Below are 20,382 nucleotides of genomic sequence, written 5' to 3'. Positions count from 1 at the left end.
AGTTTCATGAGTTATTGCTGGCAGAATTTAAGTAACTTTCCAGATTGACCAAAATGTGTTTACCAGAGGTTTAGGAGGAACGCTGTTTTAGATTATTTTCTCAGGCAGATTGTAATAGAAGGCCAAACAAGATGTCAGTGCTTGACACTGCAGTAAGACTCTCACTGTGGCTACATCAACGCACTGGTCTGCTGAAGAAAGAAAAAAAGAGAACAAAAAAACCTTCACTCCTTTTCCAATGTCTCTAAAGATGTCACTGTGCCAAACTTGTTATACAGGACATATAGTCGACTTGGCCACACACACACACACACCATCCTTATTTCTCCAATGTGGAGAGTGAATAATGAACCCGTTGTTGAAGTTGTCATGGCATATGACACCTGTAACCATAAAATGGATGCAAAATCTTGATTGTTAAACAGAGTCAACAGCAAACGGCATCTACATAAATAACTGCAAAGTCCAAATTTAAACTTAAAATTGCCCTGAGGCAAACCAACACAGCATATACTTTAAACCTTTAGCGAAGTGTCATTTTTATAAAATAGCATCATCCAAGCTTCTAGCTTAACAGTGATACTAAATACATGTGAATCACTAACACACAAACTCATAAACACTTCCACAAACTAAGCTGTGAGGAGCACTAAGCATAGAAGATGAAGGAAGTCAACCCCCGCCAACCCCCCCCCCCCCCCCAAAAAAACTACAAAAAGGGTAGAAGACTGACCCCTCTCCCCACCCACTTAATCTGAGCCACCCACCAATGAGCACCTGAGCTCATACCCGTATGGATGTATAGTATATATAGTTATATATATATATAAAATGTTCACTTTATGCTGACATGTGGCTGTCCATTTCCAGAGGGCACAATGTTGCATGCTAATAACTTGAAAATAAATCCATAGCTATGTATGCCTTTCAAAGAAAATGGAACATGGCTCAACAACAAGCAAATAAGATGATAATTGCACTTATGATTCATTGTAGGGTACTGTAAAACAAGCATCAGTGTATTTGGTACTGACTGAAAAAAAATACTGCAATCTTTAAAAGCACCCCAATTTGATCATATTTTAAAGTTAACGCTTTAAGACTAAACCAAAGATGGTCCTTGTGGCGCAAACCCAGAGCTGCACCAGGCACAAGGAAGGATTGGGTTCACAAAACAGCACCAGCTCCCTCAGAGGACTTTCTGTAGACATTGAGGGTACAGTTTGGCCACCACGCACTCAAAATGGCGGCCTAGATCCCAGAGGCGGTCGGGCGTCTCATAAACCTTCGTCCAGCTGTCTGCCTCGTCGTCATACTGGAAAAGGCAGTTCTTGCGACTGGTGCGAAACACATGCTCTTCAACCATGACCTGTGTGGCTCGGACAAACAGATGCAGCCGGCCGTGCAGCAGCATGGCCTTGATGTAAGGGCTGGTAGCCTGCTCAAAGGGCAGGTCTTTCTTACGGCTCCAGGTGTTCTGCTCAATGTCGTAGACCTCGACGGTGAAGGTGCGCTGGTGGTTCCTGCAGATCCCCGCAATGTAGTAGATGCAGCTCTTGTGCAAGGCTGCCAGGCCCTGGCTCCGAGGGACACTCATAGGAGCCAGGTGGCCCCAGTAGTCCTTGCGAGGATCGAAACAGAAAAAGAATTCACCTGAGAATAGAAATAAAAAAAAACATGGTGTTAAAGGTATAGAAGTCACCCATGTGTGTCACTCAACACACCCTAACACAAGCCACGTGGCTCCGATGCTCTCCCAACACACGCCAACCCACCCTGGAGAACGTAGATGCGGTCTCGGTACTCCACTGCACTGTGGAACTCCATGGCCACGGGCATGGGGCTGACAGCTGTCCAGCAGTTGTCCCTGGCGTCATAGCACTCGACCGACTTGAGGGCATTGCGCCCATCGCCCTCGTACACACGGCCACCCAGAGCGTAGAGCTTCCCACAGCAGTGCACCAGCCTGCAGCCGATCCTGGCCCTCAGTAGGGGGGAGAGGGGCAGCCAACGGTTCCCTGCATGCTCATACTGCCAGAAGTCGCTCTCTGCCCTGTGGTCGATGGACACCTCGCTGTTGCTCGGGCGGTAGCCTCCTGCGATGTAGATGTCGTTTTCCGAGGACACCAGGATACCCACCTCCCGAAGGTCATTAGGGGGTTTGCAGAGCTTAAACACCTTCCCGGTAGCGGTGTCCAGACAAGGCACTGTCTGCTTCTTCCCTGAGTGTTTGGGTGCAGCGTCGAAGCAGAGGACCATCTCGGAGGCCGTCATGCCCAGGCGCTGGGGGCAGCCATTGGTGCCGTTGACGTGGGCCTTGGCCTCGGAGGGGTCCCTAGATAGGGTGAGCGCGTAGACGAAGGAGGGGGGGATCTCGCTGAGGAAGGTCTCGTCAAGGAGCGGCAGGCGGATACACTGGCCGAACACCTCGGTCAGGTCCGCCTCCCGGCAAGGCCGATCATGTTCCAGCCAACGGATGATGCTCTGGAACACATGTTCCTCCTTCTCCACGTTCAGGTCGTCGCTGTCCAAGATGCTGACCAGCTGATCCTTGTTGAGCTGGAGGAACTCCTGTTCACTTGACACACACAGGAACTGCAACAGCAATACAAAGACGGGGCTGGTTTCATTTACGTGTAACATATAGGTCTAAAGAAAACTCATTAAACAGGTCTGATGTTCTACAAAAAAGTTGTCTCTAATGACTCGTCTGCTGATGGCATGCTCCCATAGGCGAATGAAACCCACCTTCTTGCGGATGTAATCCTGGGAGCGTTCCCTCAGTTCCTGATGGCCGTAAGCATCTGCAAACATATACACGCCAATGCAGTTCTGAGGGTCCAGCCGGCTGATCATGAACTGGGCACACTGATCCTGCAGGGCTGGGATCTGGAAGATGCTGGCTGCCGTGAACAAGGCCTGGACATTAGACTCAGACAGCGTGACCCTGGATGTGTAGGCATAGTCCAGGACCAGCTGCATGGACTCGGACTCCACCCCGACGATCCGAACCTCGCGCTGGCTGCTCTCTGTAAGGCCACTGGTGAACATGGACCTTGAGCAGATGTGAAACATTTAGTCATTTAGCAGACGCTCTTATCCAGAGCAACTTACAGTAAGTACGGGGACATTTCCCCGAGGCAAGTAGGGTGAAGTGCCTTGCCCAAAGACACAAAAAAAATGTCCACGCCATTTGTTCATTTGAAGCAGCAGTGGTTGCAATTAAACACACATTAGGAAATAAAAGGATCACATAGAAGAAAGAACAAACATGAAGCACTATCATTGGGTAATATTTCAAGACAACCTGAACATCAGGCTTTCCTTCCTACCTAAAGTAAGGGCTGATTGCGGCAAGGACATTCCGGTGACAGGAGAAGGTCTTGCCATGGTCCACTTCTACGACAATGTCTGTGAGCTGTGCTTCGTCGTACAAGGCTTTGAGTTGCTGAAGCACTGTACATGCATGGACAGCATCAACACCATTGTAGTTTGAGTTTACAGGAGTCCCATTCTGTACTTGTAACAGCTTGCCTACTTCTGTAAAACAAAAACGAGAAGTGTGTCAGCATAAGAATCTATAGCAAGAGACATTAAATAAAATCCACCTTAAAAGTGTGTGCGATGTTTATATATAATTGATGTGCGATGGGGACCATGTGTCATGTTGTTGTGCACTAAAACACATGTTGACACTTGTGATCACATGAACAGATAGAAATAGAATGTGACTAACATACTTGACACATTGCTTTGAATATGTATTTATTGTACTTGTGGTGTAAGTGGTTTGGTTGAAGGCAGCTAGATACAGCTACCAACTTGTCACAGAATACACCCATTCATCAAGACTTGCTCGACAGGATTAGTTTTAAACAGAACAAAGGCGCATGGAACGAGCTTAGCAAATTGGCTGGATACTCAGCTGGATACCCCTCCGTAAACTCACTAGTTGCAGTTGGGGTTCAGGACAACAATGACCCGAGTTTTGACTAGCTTAGCAAGCTATAAGTGAGTTAGTAGTTAGCTAGATAATGTGGGCCACTTTGTGGCACATGTTGCTCGGACAAGATATTGCTGGTCTATCCACCTGCCCAACTAGAGTGACGTTACACACTAGTCAACTTATTGAAAGGCCAGTAACGTTAGCCAAGTACGCTGTAAATCGTGTATGCTATGGTAGCCAATTTCCGGTAGCAAGCTATGCCTGAGTTATAATCACCCGAGTACAGGCCAGCAAGTATTCCTAGCAAAACAGTAATCTAGGGTTAGCTTGCTACATCCAGACACAGAGCGGTCTATCAAGCAACCAGCTAACAAACGTAGCTCTAGCACTAAGCCGTCTACAAGTTGGCTTATACGATAGCTAGCTACTAAGCCTCATATGACTGAAAAAAAGACAAACATATAGTTGGTCAGTTAGCTACTGGGTCAATCAAATATCTTGATACAAACTAAAAAAAATACATAGTGTAGCTAGCTAGACACACCCGAGTACCCGGCTAGATGAAACATTTTCAACAATACTGCTGGCTAGCTAGCTAACTTGCTTAATCAATTGTTAGCCTAGTCTAGCTGCCTACACCACACTTTAGAGGCTTTCGCTAGTTTGAGCTAAACGTTTTTTTATCGAGAAAAAACAACGTACAAATTGTCGCTTTTGTAATCAGGTAACCCAGGAAATCATTATTACTAGACACATTCATTGTACAATTTCAAACGCAAATCTTTTAAGTTATAAACATTGAGACAAACAATCATGAGTTGCTAACCTCCACAGGCAGCCATTCTCCCCAGTCTGAATCAGACTAGACCAAGAAACGTCATCAATAGTCAGAGCCCCGGAAACAAGCGACGTCCAATCTCCGGCACAGGGAAAGAGTCATCCGGACCAATGAGATTCTCAGTCTTCTCGAGATTTTGCAACCAAATGAATTTGATGATAAACTAGGGACAGCTATCGACAGCTATTTGTTTTCTCAAATCAACCTACTCAGCACAATATACTATATTTCACTACTGCCGTAAGGTTGTGTGCAGGATGTATAGGGTACGGTATACAGATCATCTAGCCTCGTAGTGAAAGATTGGGGTTGAGGCCATGGGCCCCTATGGTAAAAACAAATTGATTTATTTGCATTTGACCATCGGTGGTTTGCTACCTGCCTAATGACTATTGTATGCATGACAATTTATATTTGTTTCATTAAATTGATTTCATTAAATTGATTGGTACAAAGGGTCTTGACAGTCGTCATTTGTGGTGGTACTGTGAATGCTTTGGTAATTGCTTTGGAATAACATACTGTGGTATTTAATCTGTAATGCTTTTAATTGGTTGTCAGCCTTATTGGCGTAATAACACTACTATGCAGAGTACAATATTGGATGAGTGGGGACTTGACACTGAAGGTTTTTGCGATTGTTCCACTTTCACAACCTTGAGGTCAAGTCAAGCTAAAAACTACGCATTAACCTCACCTGTCACTTCTAATGAGGGGCGCACTGATTAACACCATTGATACAAAGAAAATTAGGTCCTGACCCTGTTATAATCACCAGTAATCAAGAAACGGTATTTCTCCACAGGTTGAGAAGCTGTCACTTCTCAGTCCCATCCTGACCTGTGCGGTGCTCCATATCCTGCCCATGGTGACACTGTGCTGTAATCCCAAAGGTAACAGCCTGACTACTCCTATAGATATTATCAGCACAGTGCAGACAGGAAATGGACTCTAACACTGCATAACACTGTAAAATGATAGAGAGAGTCAAATAAAATAGAACTGCAATCCAGGCAATCGATTTCACAATTCTTTCCCAATTTCTTCCCATTCAGAGGCTGAGCAGGCTGTGAAATTGGGCCTAGCTGCACTGAAATGAAGAAAAGAGGCTTCCTGGGATTTCTGTTATTTAATGATACCTTTAGCTTATGTTTACCCCATGATGGCTACCCTTTCTGATACATTGAAGAAAGTCTCCTGTTATATGCCGCCCCCCCCCCCCCCCCCACACACACACACACACACACTCCCATACAGCACGGCAGTTTTTAGTCACAGCAACACTGAAAGGGAGATTTATTATTCCAATGCACTTTAAAAATGTAGCCTGCACTGTTTCAACTTTAAAACAAAAAGAATTGCTGCAACCTGTGAAATATGAGGAAATGTCTAGTGAGAGGAAATAGGGATGGATGGGGTCATTTTTTTGTTGCTTATACCTTATATTGCACTCTAAAATTGCTGCCCAGTCTTTTTCTTCTAAAGGAAACAGTTTCTATAGAATTCACAGTGTAAGCTTGATACAGTACAGTACACTGTCAAGCTTTTATGGAGAGATACATTACTTTGTACTGTACAAATTCATATATATATATATATATATATATATATGAATATATATATATATTGTATTATTTATTTTTCCTTCATCTAATTAAGTGTTAATGATACTTGACCCAGTCGGATGACACATCAAATTTAGAAAGAAATGAACAACGTAGGCCAAGTCAGCCTACCAACTATTTTATCTTTGTGATCAATATTTATTTCCACGGGTGGGTCCGTGGGTCTGTGTGTGTGTGTGAATGAATGCATGTGTGTGTAAGAATGTGTATCATTCTCAAACAGAACATAAAGGGAATGTGATGTATAATGAATTTCCACATATTCCCAAAAAGGACCCTCTCCAGTTGTGAGACAATCTCAAGGAGTCTGCCAGGCAGATGAAAGAAAGAGGGGGATAAATGTTGGAGCCTCGGGTTGGTGGCGATTGAATTGCAGAAGAGAAGAGAGGATGTGATGGAATGCATGAGGGAGAGGAGGCAGGGGGTGTAATTGTAGTTTAAATGTGTGTTTTTGTCAAAGATGGAGGTAATGGGTTATTATATGCCTCTGGGGACCTGTGGAAGAATGCCTGCAGATGTTGTGAAGAGCTGCTTGCTCTCCTCCACCACCCAGGAGGAGACAAATAGGAGCACCATGGGAGGCAGCTGTAAATACAGACCTATTGTTCCCGCCTCATGTTTGAAAAGTATATTCTCTCTCTCTCTCTCTCTCTCTCTCTCTCTCTCTCTCTCTCTCTCTCTCTCTCTCTCTCTCTCTCTCTCTCTCTCTCTCTCTCTCTCTCTCTCTCTGTCTGTCTCTCTCTGCTCTCTTTCTGTTCTCTTTCTATCACTTCCTCTCTTTTTCTTCCTCTGTCTTTCTTTCTAGCTTGGGGTCTACTCTGCAGCAGCCTCCGTAACAATCTCACTATTAAAACAGCTAACATGAACGTTTCTTAATAATGGTTATTGCTCAAATAATTCCTAAGTATAATTTGTTTTCGTTTTTTGGCACAGTCAAATAACAGTTTTTTGCCCAAACATGGGCTTCTCCTAAACACATGAAGCAAACACAACAGTAGTAAGCAGCTGATTCTGTGATACATGGGTATGTATGAGCATGAGTTCCGTTGTTCTCACAGATTAAGCCCAGTTTAGCATATGAGGACATTTTACTGGTCCAAGTGACCGTCTGCCCTTCAAGTTGTAAAAGTAAACAAATAAGGCCACAGTCTCCTACTGTGAGGTCGAGTCATTTGTTCCAGTTGTCCGGCTGATGGATTCGGTTTTGTGAAATGTGTCTTTTTTTAGCCCCACGCTAATTACCAACACACACATACACACACGTTTTTGGCCACTTTGAGTTTTCTTTTATCTGTCCTCGTCCTCCGTGGGTCTTCTTCACAGGCTTGTGGGTCCAGGCCATGGCTGAGTTCCCTCTGTGAGAGGGAGAGCAGGCAGGAGACACCCAGCTGGGAGGTCTGGGGCTCTAATAGCGGAATCGGATTAGAGGACTCCCCTGGCGTGCGTCGCCGTGCACCCGTGTGTGAAAGCTCTGCCTGTCATCAATATTGAGGCGGTGGCGCGGGGAGATCCATCAGCAAATCCGATTGCACACTGAGAATTCAGAGATCCCGGCAGAAAGCAGGGATGGGCTTTTTTTTCCTTTCCTTTTACATTATTCCTGGCCCCGGGAGAGTATTCTCCATCATGTCAATGTAATGTGGCACACAGAGGTAATCATGCAGCCTCCCCTGCCCCAGGCTGACTGCTCTGAGGAGAAAAATGCAACTTTAGCACTTAATCATCTCACCTATACACACCACACCAGTCTATGTGATCATTTTCACCACAATATGGTACCAGATCCTTCATCCAAGGCATGGCTGTGTATTCCCCTGCTTGTCTGAGAGATGTTGCCCCTCCATTTACCCCAGGCTTATTTGAAACACCAAAATCAATGCACTACTGCCTTTCTTTAGAGGTGCAAAGGTTTGTCATGCGGAAAAACACCTTAGCTGGATGTAATGTTTCATACATCCTGCAACATTTAGATTCAACAGTCTGTTGGCTGACTGCTGGGCCTTGCAGTCAAAACAGTTTTTATATGGATGGATACAACACTAGATGGCATATAGTTTGGGGACAGCCAAATTGGAGTGACTGTGCATGCGCGTGTGCCCGTGTGTGTGTGTGTGTGCGCGTGTGGGGTGAGGTCGTGAATAATGAGGTGTGTATTATCCTGTGATTGATCTGCTTTATGCTTGGCTCCAGGGGAAGACACACTGAGAGGTCAAACAAGACTGTTCCAAATAGACCTGTCTGAATCAGCCTCAGGGATGCCTAACCAGTTGGACAAGGGCGATACTTTTTTTATGGCAAGTGCCCTTGGTTTACTGTGTTTGAGCTGGACAACCACATATTTCATTCACAGGCCTTAGAAGGTGACAAATGGACAACCTCCCACAAGGTATAGTGCATGCTGTGGTGCTCTTCTGGTCATTATACAGGACCATGCAGCACCTAGTTTGTAAGAAATAGTTATAAAGGTACTATCAGCAAAAAGATGCGACTTCAGAACTGAGTTGCAGGGAAATGGTAAACAGTTTGCAGGACATGTTTACCTGTCCATCAAATACATTTTTATTTGCATAGCCTATTTTTACAGGCAATGTCACAGAAGGCCATATAACTGCCAACCTTAAACCCTCAATGTAGACAGGGAAACTCCCAGGAAAACTCAGAGAAAAACTGGAAGACAACTTGGGGGGAGAAATGTGTATTAGGATGCCCTCCTCCAGATACAGTTGGTGATCGAGAGATGCAGACCATGGGCTGGAAATAATTATGCAGTAAGAATAGAGATAAAGTAAACAAGCTCGAATTAGCATCAGCTGCAACCTCGTACGCGTAAGCAGATTTTGTGGACCGACTAAGCTACAGAGCTGCTGGTCACAGCTAAAAACGTGCAAGTGAATACATGGCGAAACATTTAACAGATATTCAGAGTTTTGAATTAATCAAGCATTTGCAGCCCTCACATTGATGTTTGTCAGTATGGGCAGGTGTCAGCTACAGAGCTGGGTTGTACAGGATCAGCATCACACCACAAATTGCTCAAGTAGGGACAAGAGCTCTGTGTGGTCCATCACAGAGCAGTAGAGACCAAAGTCTGGGTCGTCTAGATCTACAAAATGATATTGGATGTCTGGAACTACAGACCATGAGGTTTGCATGGTCTATTATAAGAGACCATTTACTGTATTCCAGGCATATATAAAAACACAAACTCATGTGTTTATGTTCCTACCAACATGACATTAGTCCTTTGTCTGGTGAGGTAGGAGAAATCCACATTCTATGCGTGGAAAAAGCACCCATTGGTATTTAGGTTTGTGTATTGAGCATGTCCAGCCATGCAGAGACTATTAACATGGCATTAAGAGCTCGGAACATTCATTAATTTAGCTAAATGCCACTCAGTTGACATCATGACAGCTTAGCGATGGTTTGTATGTGTGTGTGTGTCTGTGTGTGTCTGTGTATATACGTGTACCCCGAGGTGCGCTATTCCATTTTGGGATTTTGACCATGTGAAGAGATAAATCTCCCTAAATTGTCTTCAGGAATTATTCGGCAACTGTTAGAAGGATAAATGTATTTGACTTTCTCTCCCTGCTCCCTCTGTTTCCATCCCTTGCCGTGGTGTGGTATGATCATATCACAACAATTGGGAAGCGAATCTTACAATGACACCAGCCTTTGTTTTTCCTCCAGATTCAGGCTGTCTGCTGCGGAGCTAGCTGGAATACTAATGAGGGTGCTTAGTGAGTCAGAGTCACTGACCTGAGGTGCAGAGAAAGAGCACAGACCCAGTAGCAGGGAGCTGTTCAGCCAGACAGCGCCTGCCACAACCAGACAGGAAATGTCAAACACTATCACCTCAGTCATTGCTTTCCCCCAACATCTGAGGCTAATCATAAACTAGGCCCACGCCCGATCCCAGTGGTGCTAATGAGAGTGGTTTGGGGTGCACGGGGGCAGAGTCCTTACCAACACAGCAATACACACCCTGACACAGGTGGAATGATGCAATACCCCACCTGGTGGAGATCATGTGTTTGGCAAACCGTCTCTCCTGTGTTTGAGTGTGTGTGGTGTGTGTGTGCGAATGAATATGTGCAGACATGCACATGTGTGTGTGTGTGTTATTGTAATGAAGTGTTCAGCCCCAGAAGCGGCCCCCACACCAGGGACAAGTACTGGAGCCTCCTCAGTGGAGATGGAGGGATGGAACAGCATCTGGAGCTGTGCTGAGATCATATTTTCAGCTTGTCTATTCCCTCTCTCACTCTTTCCTCACTGCATTCTTTTTATTATTGCCCCACCCCTAGCTTTTTCTCTCTCAGTCTCACTCTTTCTTTCAATCTCTCTCTCTTTCCAATGTCTCTGTCCCTTTGTATTTGTCTCTGTTTTTGTCTCTGCATCTATACAATACAGGCTGTGGTCATGTGTGCATGTGTGTGTGTCTGTGTGTGTGAGAGAGAGAGAGAGAGAGAGAGAGAGAGAGAGAGAGAGAGAGAGAGAGAGAGAGAAAGAGAGAGAGAGAGAACAAAAGACAGGGAGTGATTTCCTGTTGTCCTGTCTCTGTGGTGTCCGCAGCATCCTGGGCCCCTCGTCTCTGTCTAGGAGCGTGGTCAGTGCGGGACTGGCAGGCGATTAATGCAGCTGCCTTTGAGCACAGCGCCCCAGTCATAAACAAAGCCTTTTCAGTTGCACTGAAATGAGACCCAGGACTTCATTTGAAAAAGAGATAATAAATCACCGAGGGCTGCAACATGTATCTTCTCTGATTGATTCGGTTTGTATATGTGATGATGAGGCAATCTGTTAGATAGAATCCAATAACTTTTTTGGACCGTGTTTGAACAGTTATATTTTACACTAGATTTTTACATAATTGCCCTTTAAATCAGCCTTATAATGGTCATTATGTTGTCATTCTGACAGTGATATCATTTTATGCCAATGTGCAACGTTCCTTGTTGAAACTCATTTTTTTCTCTTCGAGGTAACGTAACGAGCTGATCTCAACACAACAATATCCCACATTTTAAGGGACTCTAACTATTGTCTCTCCCAAAAAGCTAATTTGAATGATCAAAGTGACTTAAGAGGTGTCATCATCCCCACCAGTGAACTGGGTTTTATGGAAGAGCAACATTGCCATCTATCATCACAAAAAGCAATAGCAGGCTTTGTGTCAAGCCTCTGGGACAGTTTCAACATCCACTAAGAGAGGGACAGAAAAATAAACGACCTCTCCCATCCATTTAGTCACAATGAACTTGTTTAGATTCTTGATCCTGCAGCACACTTGAACAATCTGTCAGTCTCTCACCACACACACACCCGTTTGGTACCGCACCTTCTGTCCTGACTGACAAACTGTTTGGGAGTCAGAAGTGCAGACGGCTGAAACCCCACCGTGGGCCAGGCTCATGAAGCGGGCTGGGATTTATTCCTGTGGCCTGCACTGAGCACACACTACCGAGGTGGTAGATTTGCATTGGGAGCTGAGGCACTGCCTTAAAGTGAAATTATAATACTGCTTGGCTCTGGGTTCTGGAGTCCCACTGGTGCCTGGTATGAATCTTATTCAATGTGGACAGGCTAATATGGAGGAAGTGTAGCTCACAGTGGTCACACTCAGTGAAATATTACTAAAGAGCTCAGGTAGAATATAGAACACCACCGGTGGTGCAGATAATTACGCAGTTGTCAGTTGTGTGTGTGTGTTCAGTTGCAGAACACTACAAAATGTGTGCAACACCCCCCTCTTTTTCTCTCACTCTTTCATTCATTCATTCATTCATTCAGACAAGTACACCCTCTGTACACCTGCTGAACACATGCTAAGACATACCTAGCAAACACACACGGATTGGCATCCGTCTGACTCAAACTAATTGAGAGAGAGTTCCGTTTTTCAACGTCATTTCATGCATAATGTCCCAGATCTGCATGATCCCCGGTCATGCTGTTCTCTTCTGAATCGTAATTCCACATTCAGATCGGTTGATTCAGAGCCGCAGCGGCAAATATTGCCCCTAATTAATCAGAATGATGCATCGATTCTCACTTCCTTCCTCTCTTTCCCTGCAAGCTTCTGGGCTCTTGAGGAATACATGTGAAAATAACACAATCAAGTGAAGGAAAGAGACAATAAACAGAAGTAGGATCATTGGTAAAAAAAATATATATTTCATTAAAATCAAACTCTTCGTTAATCAAGCTTTCTAGCCCCTCTTTCCAGAAATAATTGATCTCTATCTCTCTCTTTCTGCCCCATGCACCAAATCTCTCCCCCGGTCTGTTCTTCTCCCTCTATTCCTCTCTTCATCCTAACAGTCCTTGACAGCTGAAGATGAAATATACATTTCTATATCAAACACCTACACAAAGAAGAGCTGACCTTTGATCAGCTGAACGTTTGATGTTGTGACATGAAATTTGCATCAGAGGGGCCGGGGCGTGGATGACACCGCAAGGGGCTAATGCCTGGCCCTGTCAGCCAGCCACAGAGGTCAGGGGCATTTGAGGAAATAACAAGCTCTCTAATCCCACAGCAAGAATCAGCAGCGTATTTGATGTTCGACACACACACATGGGGATGTGGTATTCAGTCAGACAGAGATAACAGGAGTACTGATCCGTGTGGGCTGCAGGGACGACTGTTGGGATGGAGGTGTTGGAAAAACAACTATATCACTAGAAGAAAAGTTACATCGCAAAAATATAAAGACACGCGCATTTGAGAAGAAGAAAGACGATGACCTCACGATATGTCAATGTTAAAAATGCAAGTAATATAATAAGAACAATATAATAACATAAATGATATATATATATATATATATATATACAGTATTCCAGGAAAAAACAGCTTTAATTGAATTGTATTGGTTTGTGTTTATGACGTGTTTAACCCAAAGCATCTCGCACCAGCAGGTCAAGAGATCACCAAGCTGTTGTGGTGAACCTTTAGAGGACATATGGCGTGCTCCATCTGAATGGTGGCTATTGATCTCTGGACGAGGGATCAGTAGAACTGAGAGCTGTTTAATTATTTAGTCTGGCACATCATTTTTCATGCCTGCTTCTGTATGATGCCTCCAAAATAAACCTGTCACTCCTACAACCATCTTTCATCTGGCCATCATCTCTCAGGCTCATTAGCTACCTCACAGCCAGGTGGAGGAGGATAGGACACACAAGCACGGTTGCACACGCACATCCAACCCCCCTTCTCTCTCTCTCTCACTTTCTCTCGATCTCTTTCACTCTCTCACACACACACCCATACATGCACACACACATGTATACACACACATTAAAACACACAGACACACACACAGTCTGCCGCATGGATCATTGTCTGCTGGCCAAACGTTTGATCTAATTGTTGGCAAAATCAATGTTCTTCTCATTCTTTTCTGTATCAATATTTCAGATACATTTTAGACAGAAATTCTGTATTGTTTGGGATAGCTACTGCTATTTAGTCTGATATCTTAGTTGTCTATCTAAGACAAGGTCATATTAGAGTGGTGTTGCTTCTGAAGTCATTTGATTCACGTGAGTATCAGTGCGTTTGGTTGGCCTGTGTTTGTTGCACTCTGTTTGTGCATTTCCTCTCATTGATCGTGTCCAGTGTGAGAGTACATTTCATCAGTCAAACAGGAAACCCTGGGTGCTTGTTATGCACAAGCTACGGAGAGAGTTCACTGAGGACCCTCCACGGTCACCACAGATTCAGACCCTAAAACTTCCTCAACAGCTCTACTGTAGTGCTCTTTATTCATGTTCATTTGGCCATTTCAAAACTATAATGGCATCTCGTAGGCTGGCCAAATGGCTTTTGGCACTTTCAAACAGTAATAATGTTGCTTGTTGACTTTTCAAAAACAGCAATCATTTTGTTCCAAGATATTTTTTTGTAAAATCAAAACAAGTAAGAGTTCACCAGAGCCCATCACGTCCCAGAGTGAGAACTCTCTCTGCATATCAACGCTCCTCCAGGCCCTACTGTAAACCCTGCGCTGGAGACAAATGTCCAAATATGGTCAGAAGCATTGCATTACCTCACACCATACTTCCTGAGGTCAGTATGAGGTAACTGCTGATTGAAGCGCTGCCTTTTCTGCGACTCAGGGGTTCACGGCTCTGATCAATATTTTTGTCCCCAGTAATTATCTTACCATTAGAGTCATTAATTACACTTTCAAGGCTCATTTCCAATGTCGTTTGCAGAGGCTCAATTGGAGGGACCCAGAGTGGTTGACACAGGGTAGGGTGTGGGGGGAGGATGCAGGGTGAGGTCTGATTAATATGTTGTCTCTGTCTGAAGAAAAAGTCAACCCTCCTGTCATCTGACACTTCTCTGAGTGGGAAACAAACTAGGTCCAGGCAGCTTCATCAATAAGCTCCTGCAAAGAGACAAATTTAAAAAAACGCTCACTTTAAATCACTCCTCAGACACCTCTGTGTACAACTTCTCAGTAGACACTGAATACGTTGAGTGGTGTGTACTCTGCTGAAACTTTTATCTATATTTTTGGTGAATTTTGTAAAAAAGATGACTTAAATGAATGCACACTGTCCAAACTCTGTTATAATTCAGTGCAGGTGTTGGGAACAACGTAGCTGAGAAGGAATATTGACATAACAGTGATAATAAATTCATGGTGATGTCATTAATAGATTAACAGTCAACAGGCTGGCCTGTACTCTAGGCTCAGGGATGGCAAATGCACAGTAATCTGTGGTGGTGTTAAGTTTGATCACTGCCCAGCTAACACATCCATCTGGAAACAGGACTGAGCAGCCAGCTTGGCTGAGTGACTTTACTCTGCCACAGCTGTCAAGCTCTTCCACCCAGCACTTTTGCATGTGACAGCTATGACACTACAGTATGACAACACTTGGGCCATACGCGGCACCGAGCTTCCTGCAGAAATAGGAGTAGAGACATAGTATTGTTCCACTAGGGGGCAGAAACAATGTCAATATCAATATCAACATCAGGATTTGGACAATGACTTACACAGAATACAAGTCTCCAGAAGATCACACACACACTTCTTTACCAACTGTCAACAAGGATCTCTGTTAGCATGTTTCTTCTTAACGATACTCAAACACAATCTTCGGTGAGTTCTGGTTATTTTCCAGACGTAGCTAATGTTTTTCCTATTCAAATTGTGGTGCACTGATGCCATCTGCTGCCCAAAGGTATTATTATCGACACTCTGATGAGTGCTACACTGCAGATGTGGACCCGTGTATAATGGTGTTTATATGCCTATTAAGTCATGAGGTTTGCCTTGGAGATACATGTCAATGCTGTGTAGTAATGTTTGTTTAAATGCAATGGGTAAGCCTGTTCTATTTTCAATGTTCAAAATTAGTAACATGTGTCAGTCTGTCTGTGCAAGTAATTGTAAGCAGAACATGAAATGAAAAACTTTCACCCAGTTTTGGTCTACATATGGATGCACTCTAAAACCATGTAGAGAGCAAGAGAGAGAGAGAGAGACCCATTTAACTGCTGACACATCATAAGTGATTTGGTCTGTAACAAACAACTCGGAAGGAGTTAGAGATATAGACAGAGTTAGAGATATAGACAGAGAGAGGGGAGGGGGGGGGAGGAGTCAGAGGAAGGGTTACACCCTGAGTCAATGTGCAGCTGTGACATGGCCCAGGCTAACACAGAGCAGAGTTTCATGCCTCACCTGCAGAGAACTGAACTAGGAAACAGGGGTCTAGTAAAGAGACTAGGACCAAATGATTTTCTCCTCTTTTACTGCGACTGTTCCCAACACAAACCTGCCTTTAGGGTGTGCAACACAGCATTATACAAGACCATATGGTAGAAGTCAAACTCTCTGACCATGACAACAGAAAACAGATGGGTCTCTGTCTGCTTGCAGTACACATAGGTATCTTCAATACAAATTAACATCGTAGAAATAAATTCACATGACGATTTTCATCAGATGTTGTTTACACTTCTTTAGAAAAATACAGTTTGATCATTTTGATAATTGATCATTTGATAAGGATTTACTGAATTGAGCTGATCAAAAATTGCATATGTAGAAAACTGTTTTATTCTGTGTTTGAGGCCCAGTTTCCCTGACATGGATTAAGCTTAGTCTTAGCCTAAAAACGTTTTCAGTAGAGATCTTCATTGAATTTTTCTCTTGGGAAAAAAACAATTTCTGTGGAACTGGACATAATTCTTTGTAGGTGCTTCGCCGTTCCCCAAAGCTAGTGTTTTCACAGGGCCCACAAGGGGGCAAACTGTCTCCATTCAGACATGTAATACAGTAAGATGTGCTGTATTCGAATAAGAATGAATTCAAATGACCAAAATACGCTTTGCCTTTTGATGTTTTTCAAACGTTACCATAAACCTAAACCGCCTTCTTTCTTTAAATTAACCGCCGACTGTGACAAAGAAAGTGGACAGTCTTTCATGTTCATTGTGCTTTAATGTCAGAGGATGTCAGGAAGCGATCTCAGAACGATTTGAGACAGAGTGGGTGGGGGTTAGGACCCCTGTAGAGGCTCAACTTGACGTTGGAGATGAGACGGGAAGCAGGTGTCACCCATGACCTTCAGCGCTGAGAACAACTGGCTTTACAATAGTTTCTCGTGCACTCCTACCGGCTGTAAACCCCATTGTGTGTGTGGTTGACCGCTAAAGAGGCTACTTGTACGTTTACTTTTAAAAAGAGAGTAGGCCTACTGCAAAGCAGACAACACCCCTCACATGCTTGTCATCACAGATGATTCCCATTAACTAAATAAGTGGGATACTGTACTAAACAACAACTCGACATAATAGCGGTAGCCTACAGCCCTCCATAGTTCACCTCGCAGTCACCTTAACCTCGAATGGTCACCAGTCAGTCCACTCAGACAAGGCAATAACCTCTAAATCCGGACGGTAGGATTATGTGTATTTGGAGACGATTGGGAAGTCTGCAGCGTGATCTAAAGCCCAGGCTGCAGTGTCGTATCCTTACCGCGTCTGTCAGCGCCCGCTCGTATCAGTCTCTCGCGCTTACCGCGGTTTTCTTCATAAGAAAAAGATTATTCTTCAGATTATCGTGGTTTCAATAAAGTAGGCTACTTACTTTAAACCAGTAATTGAGAAAAGTTTGATGCCTTGTCTTGGTAAAAAAAAATATCAAATGAGCCAGTCAGCCAATGGTTTGATGTGAAGTAAAGGCTATAGTCTACTTGAACACTTTGCACAATAGCACAATAACATAAATATTTAGTGGGTGTAGTAAACTACTTAGAACATTGTCCATTATAGTGTGACAGTCCAAATCAGTCATGTTCCTATGGGTTTAAGAACTAAACACAGTTGGAAAAAAAATATTATCTCCTGGCTGGTTGTGTTGTTGTGGAATGAGGAACAGCACACAGATGCCTCTGAACAGATGAAACCAATTGCCATGTACTGCCTCTGCCACTTGTGTGTCCCCGCCACTTAAGTTATGGATAATGGCTCCCACCAGAGCTGGAACTACCACACATCATCCCCTGTATTTAGAATCCTAACCTTCCTCTTCACACTACCGAGCTCCGCCTTATTCCTTACCCTTCTAATGATGCTGTAATCATGTGATCAATGAATTAGGAGGTAACACACTGAATGTGACTTAGGGGTCTGATGCAAGATTGTGTATTTGTGTGTGTGTGTGTGTGCACGTGTGTATGTGTGTGTCAAACAGTGTCATGTTGCCAGGCTATGTGCTGACACAGCGCTGAGAGCTACAGGTTGCACCTGGTGTGTGAGAGGAGTTCACCAGCTGCTGACGCTCCAATGTCAGAGGCAGGACCCACACACACACATACACACACATGCACGGCATACTTATGCATCTTATACATTTGTTCACATGCAACACACACACACACATGTGCTCTCTGTGATGATAGTTTGCCATTCAGAATGCATGAACAGAAGATTCTCAATACACAACTGCAACAAAGTATGAGGCTCAAAACGGAGATATGATATGAGTGCTCATGAGGGACATTTGGGGGGAGCCTGTTCTGCAGCTGAACTGACTCGTAAAAAGATGCATTTGGAATGTCTCAAGTGTGAAATGTGTTTTGCATACTATTGCCCTGAGGGAGTTCATACAAACTGTAGATTGGAAAAACACACACTGAGACTTCAGTCAAATATATGGATCTACTTAGTTTCCGAACTCGGGCCAGTGTCAGATAGGCAAACTTTTACAATGCCTTTCACAGTGAAATGATCCACAATGCCGTTGTGCTGCCTAACTTGGTCATGTTGCTCTAGTTGTTTATTTAGTTCCAAGCCAGCAGTGCACACTCTGAGCTTCTGATATCACTGCAGGGGACCCATCATTCTGACCCGTTTAAACAAGGTCCAGGGATGAAAGAACGCACAACCTTATAAGTCCCTCAACACAATGAAGTGTGAAAGAAAAAAGGCACTTGAAATTTCATTCAGATGAAATGTATACGCCGTGAAGAGAGAAACAAAAGGTCAGATGTTGTTTAACTTGGAGATAAGAAGTAAAAAGTTGAGAGTTGGCACAGGTTCTGTCGCTGTATTGTGGCCACGGTTGATGAAAGGTGACGCCTGTATACCGCTATCATTCCTGGCCAATAGAAGCTATCTAATCAGCTTTCAGAGAGTTCCGAGAGACTGGAGGTGAAGGTTTATAGACGCCAGACACTGACTGGGCTTCCGGCTCTGAGGCTGAAAAGGGAATGTAGCATTCAAAGCATTATTTGATTGTCAAGAATAATTTTCTTTGTTTCTTAACTAGGTCTTAGTATATGTGTTTATTGTTTGTTGTTGTTGTGTGTGTGTGTGTGTGTGTGTGTGTGTTTGTGTGTGTGTGTGTGTGTGTGGGGGGGGGGGGTTACAAGAGGGATCAGGGTGAGAGGCAAGGAAACCATCATACTCCTTCTGAGATAGACAAGCTCCTATTATCCTTTCTCTGCCCCCCCCCCCCTCCTCCCTCCCCTGCTCCATAGCTCATCCGCCACCCCTCCTCCTCTCCTCCTCCGAATGGGGGCTCATAATTGGACCTTTGTGCAGTGTGTGAATTCTCCGCCTGCACACACACTTTCCCAAACTGTGTCCGACCACCAAACAGATGGGGTCTGTGTGCGTGGAGGACACACACTCTCTCACCCTCAGTCTGCATGACATGTCACACAGCCATTCCAGACCCCACTCATGGCTCACAATGACTAGAAAAGATCTTGTGGACCCCCCAAAAATGTTTTTGTAACACTTCTGTTTAAAGTCACCCTGGAAGAATGCATTATTTTTGGAAGAAAAACCAAATAAAGAAAACCAATGGTGAATAGGCTATTGTTTGTATTTATCTAGTGTTCACATTATTGAGTTTGAAAATTGACATGCCTCTTTCAGAAACAACATTGCCAAGGTAACCAGAGTGTGCATGTGTAAGTTCTTTGGGCTTTGCAGTTGTAGCGTCTCCTCTATTGGGGTGAATGTACAGTTAAGGGTCACAGAAAGGAAAGCTTTACCCCTGTCTGTGCTTGAAAAGTTGCCTCCCATCACTAACCCTACCCACCACCTCTTTTTAATTCCCTCTCCTATGTGTGTAATCACTGTCAATCAGTTTCTTTCAATCTCTCACTTATATTCCCTCACTCCCCTTTCTGTCTGCCAAGTCTCACAACCTCTACTTTCACCCACTCTCTAATTCTCTTTCTCTTTCTTTCTCTTGACCTCTCTCTCTCTCTCTCTCTCTCTCTCTCTCCCTCCCCTCTCTCTCTCTTACACACTGTCTCTCTCTCTGTCTGTCAGGTAGCTCTGAATGAAAAGAAAGTGTTGTTCTATTATTCTAGAAGTTTCCAACTTGTTTGGTTTTCAGCCCTGCTTCATTCTGACAGTCTCGTCCATTATCAGATAGCCTCTCAGGGATCCAAATCTACTGATGGTGGTATTTCTGTTTCAC

The 20,382-nt window shown here is 44.1% G+C and overlaps 1 protein-coding gene across 1 annotated transcript; it reads right to left on the bottom strand.

The window, feature by feature from the left end:
• Nucleotides 1–743: 743 nt before the first annotated feature.
• On the bottom strand, nucleotides 744–4,819 carry kbtbd8 (kelch repeat and BTB (POZ) domain containing 8). The gene is made up of 5 exons (XM_047025915.1): nucleotides 4,773–4,819; nucleotides 3,333–3,540; nucleotides 2,749–3,055; nucleotides 1,776–2,595; nucleotides 744–1,653 (listed from the first exon to the last, which is right to left on the bottom strand). The coding sequence occupies exons 1-5, from the start codon at nucleotides 4,786–4,788 to the stop codon at nucleotides 1,190–1,192; spliced, it is 1,815 nt and encodes a 604-aa protein (XP_046881871.1). The 5' UTR covers nucleotides 4,789–4,819; the 3' UTR covers nucleotides 744–1,189.
• Nucleotides 4,820–20,382: the final 15,563 nt, after the last annotated feature.

This window comes from Hypomesus transpacificus, chromosome 9 (genome assembly GCF_021917145.1).
Source record: "Hypomesus transpacificus isolate Combined female chromosome 9, fHypTra1, whole genome shotgun sequence".
Classification (NCBI taxonomy): Eukaryota; Metazoa; Chordata; class Actinopteri; order Osmeriformes; family Osmeridae; genus Hypomesus; species Hypomesus transpacificus.
The sequence above is the reverse complement of the archived record's forward strand: the minus strand, read 5'-3'. Positions and strand labels throughout refer to the sequence as shown.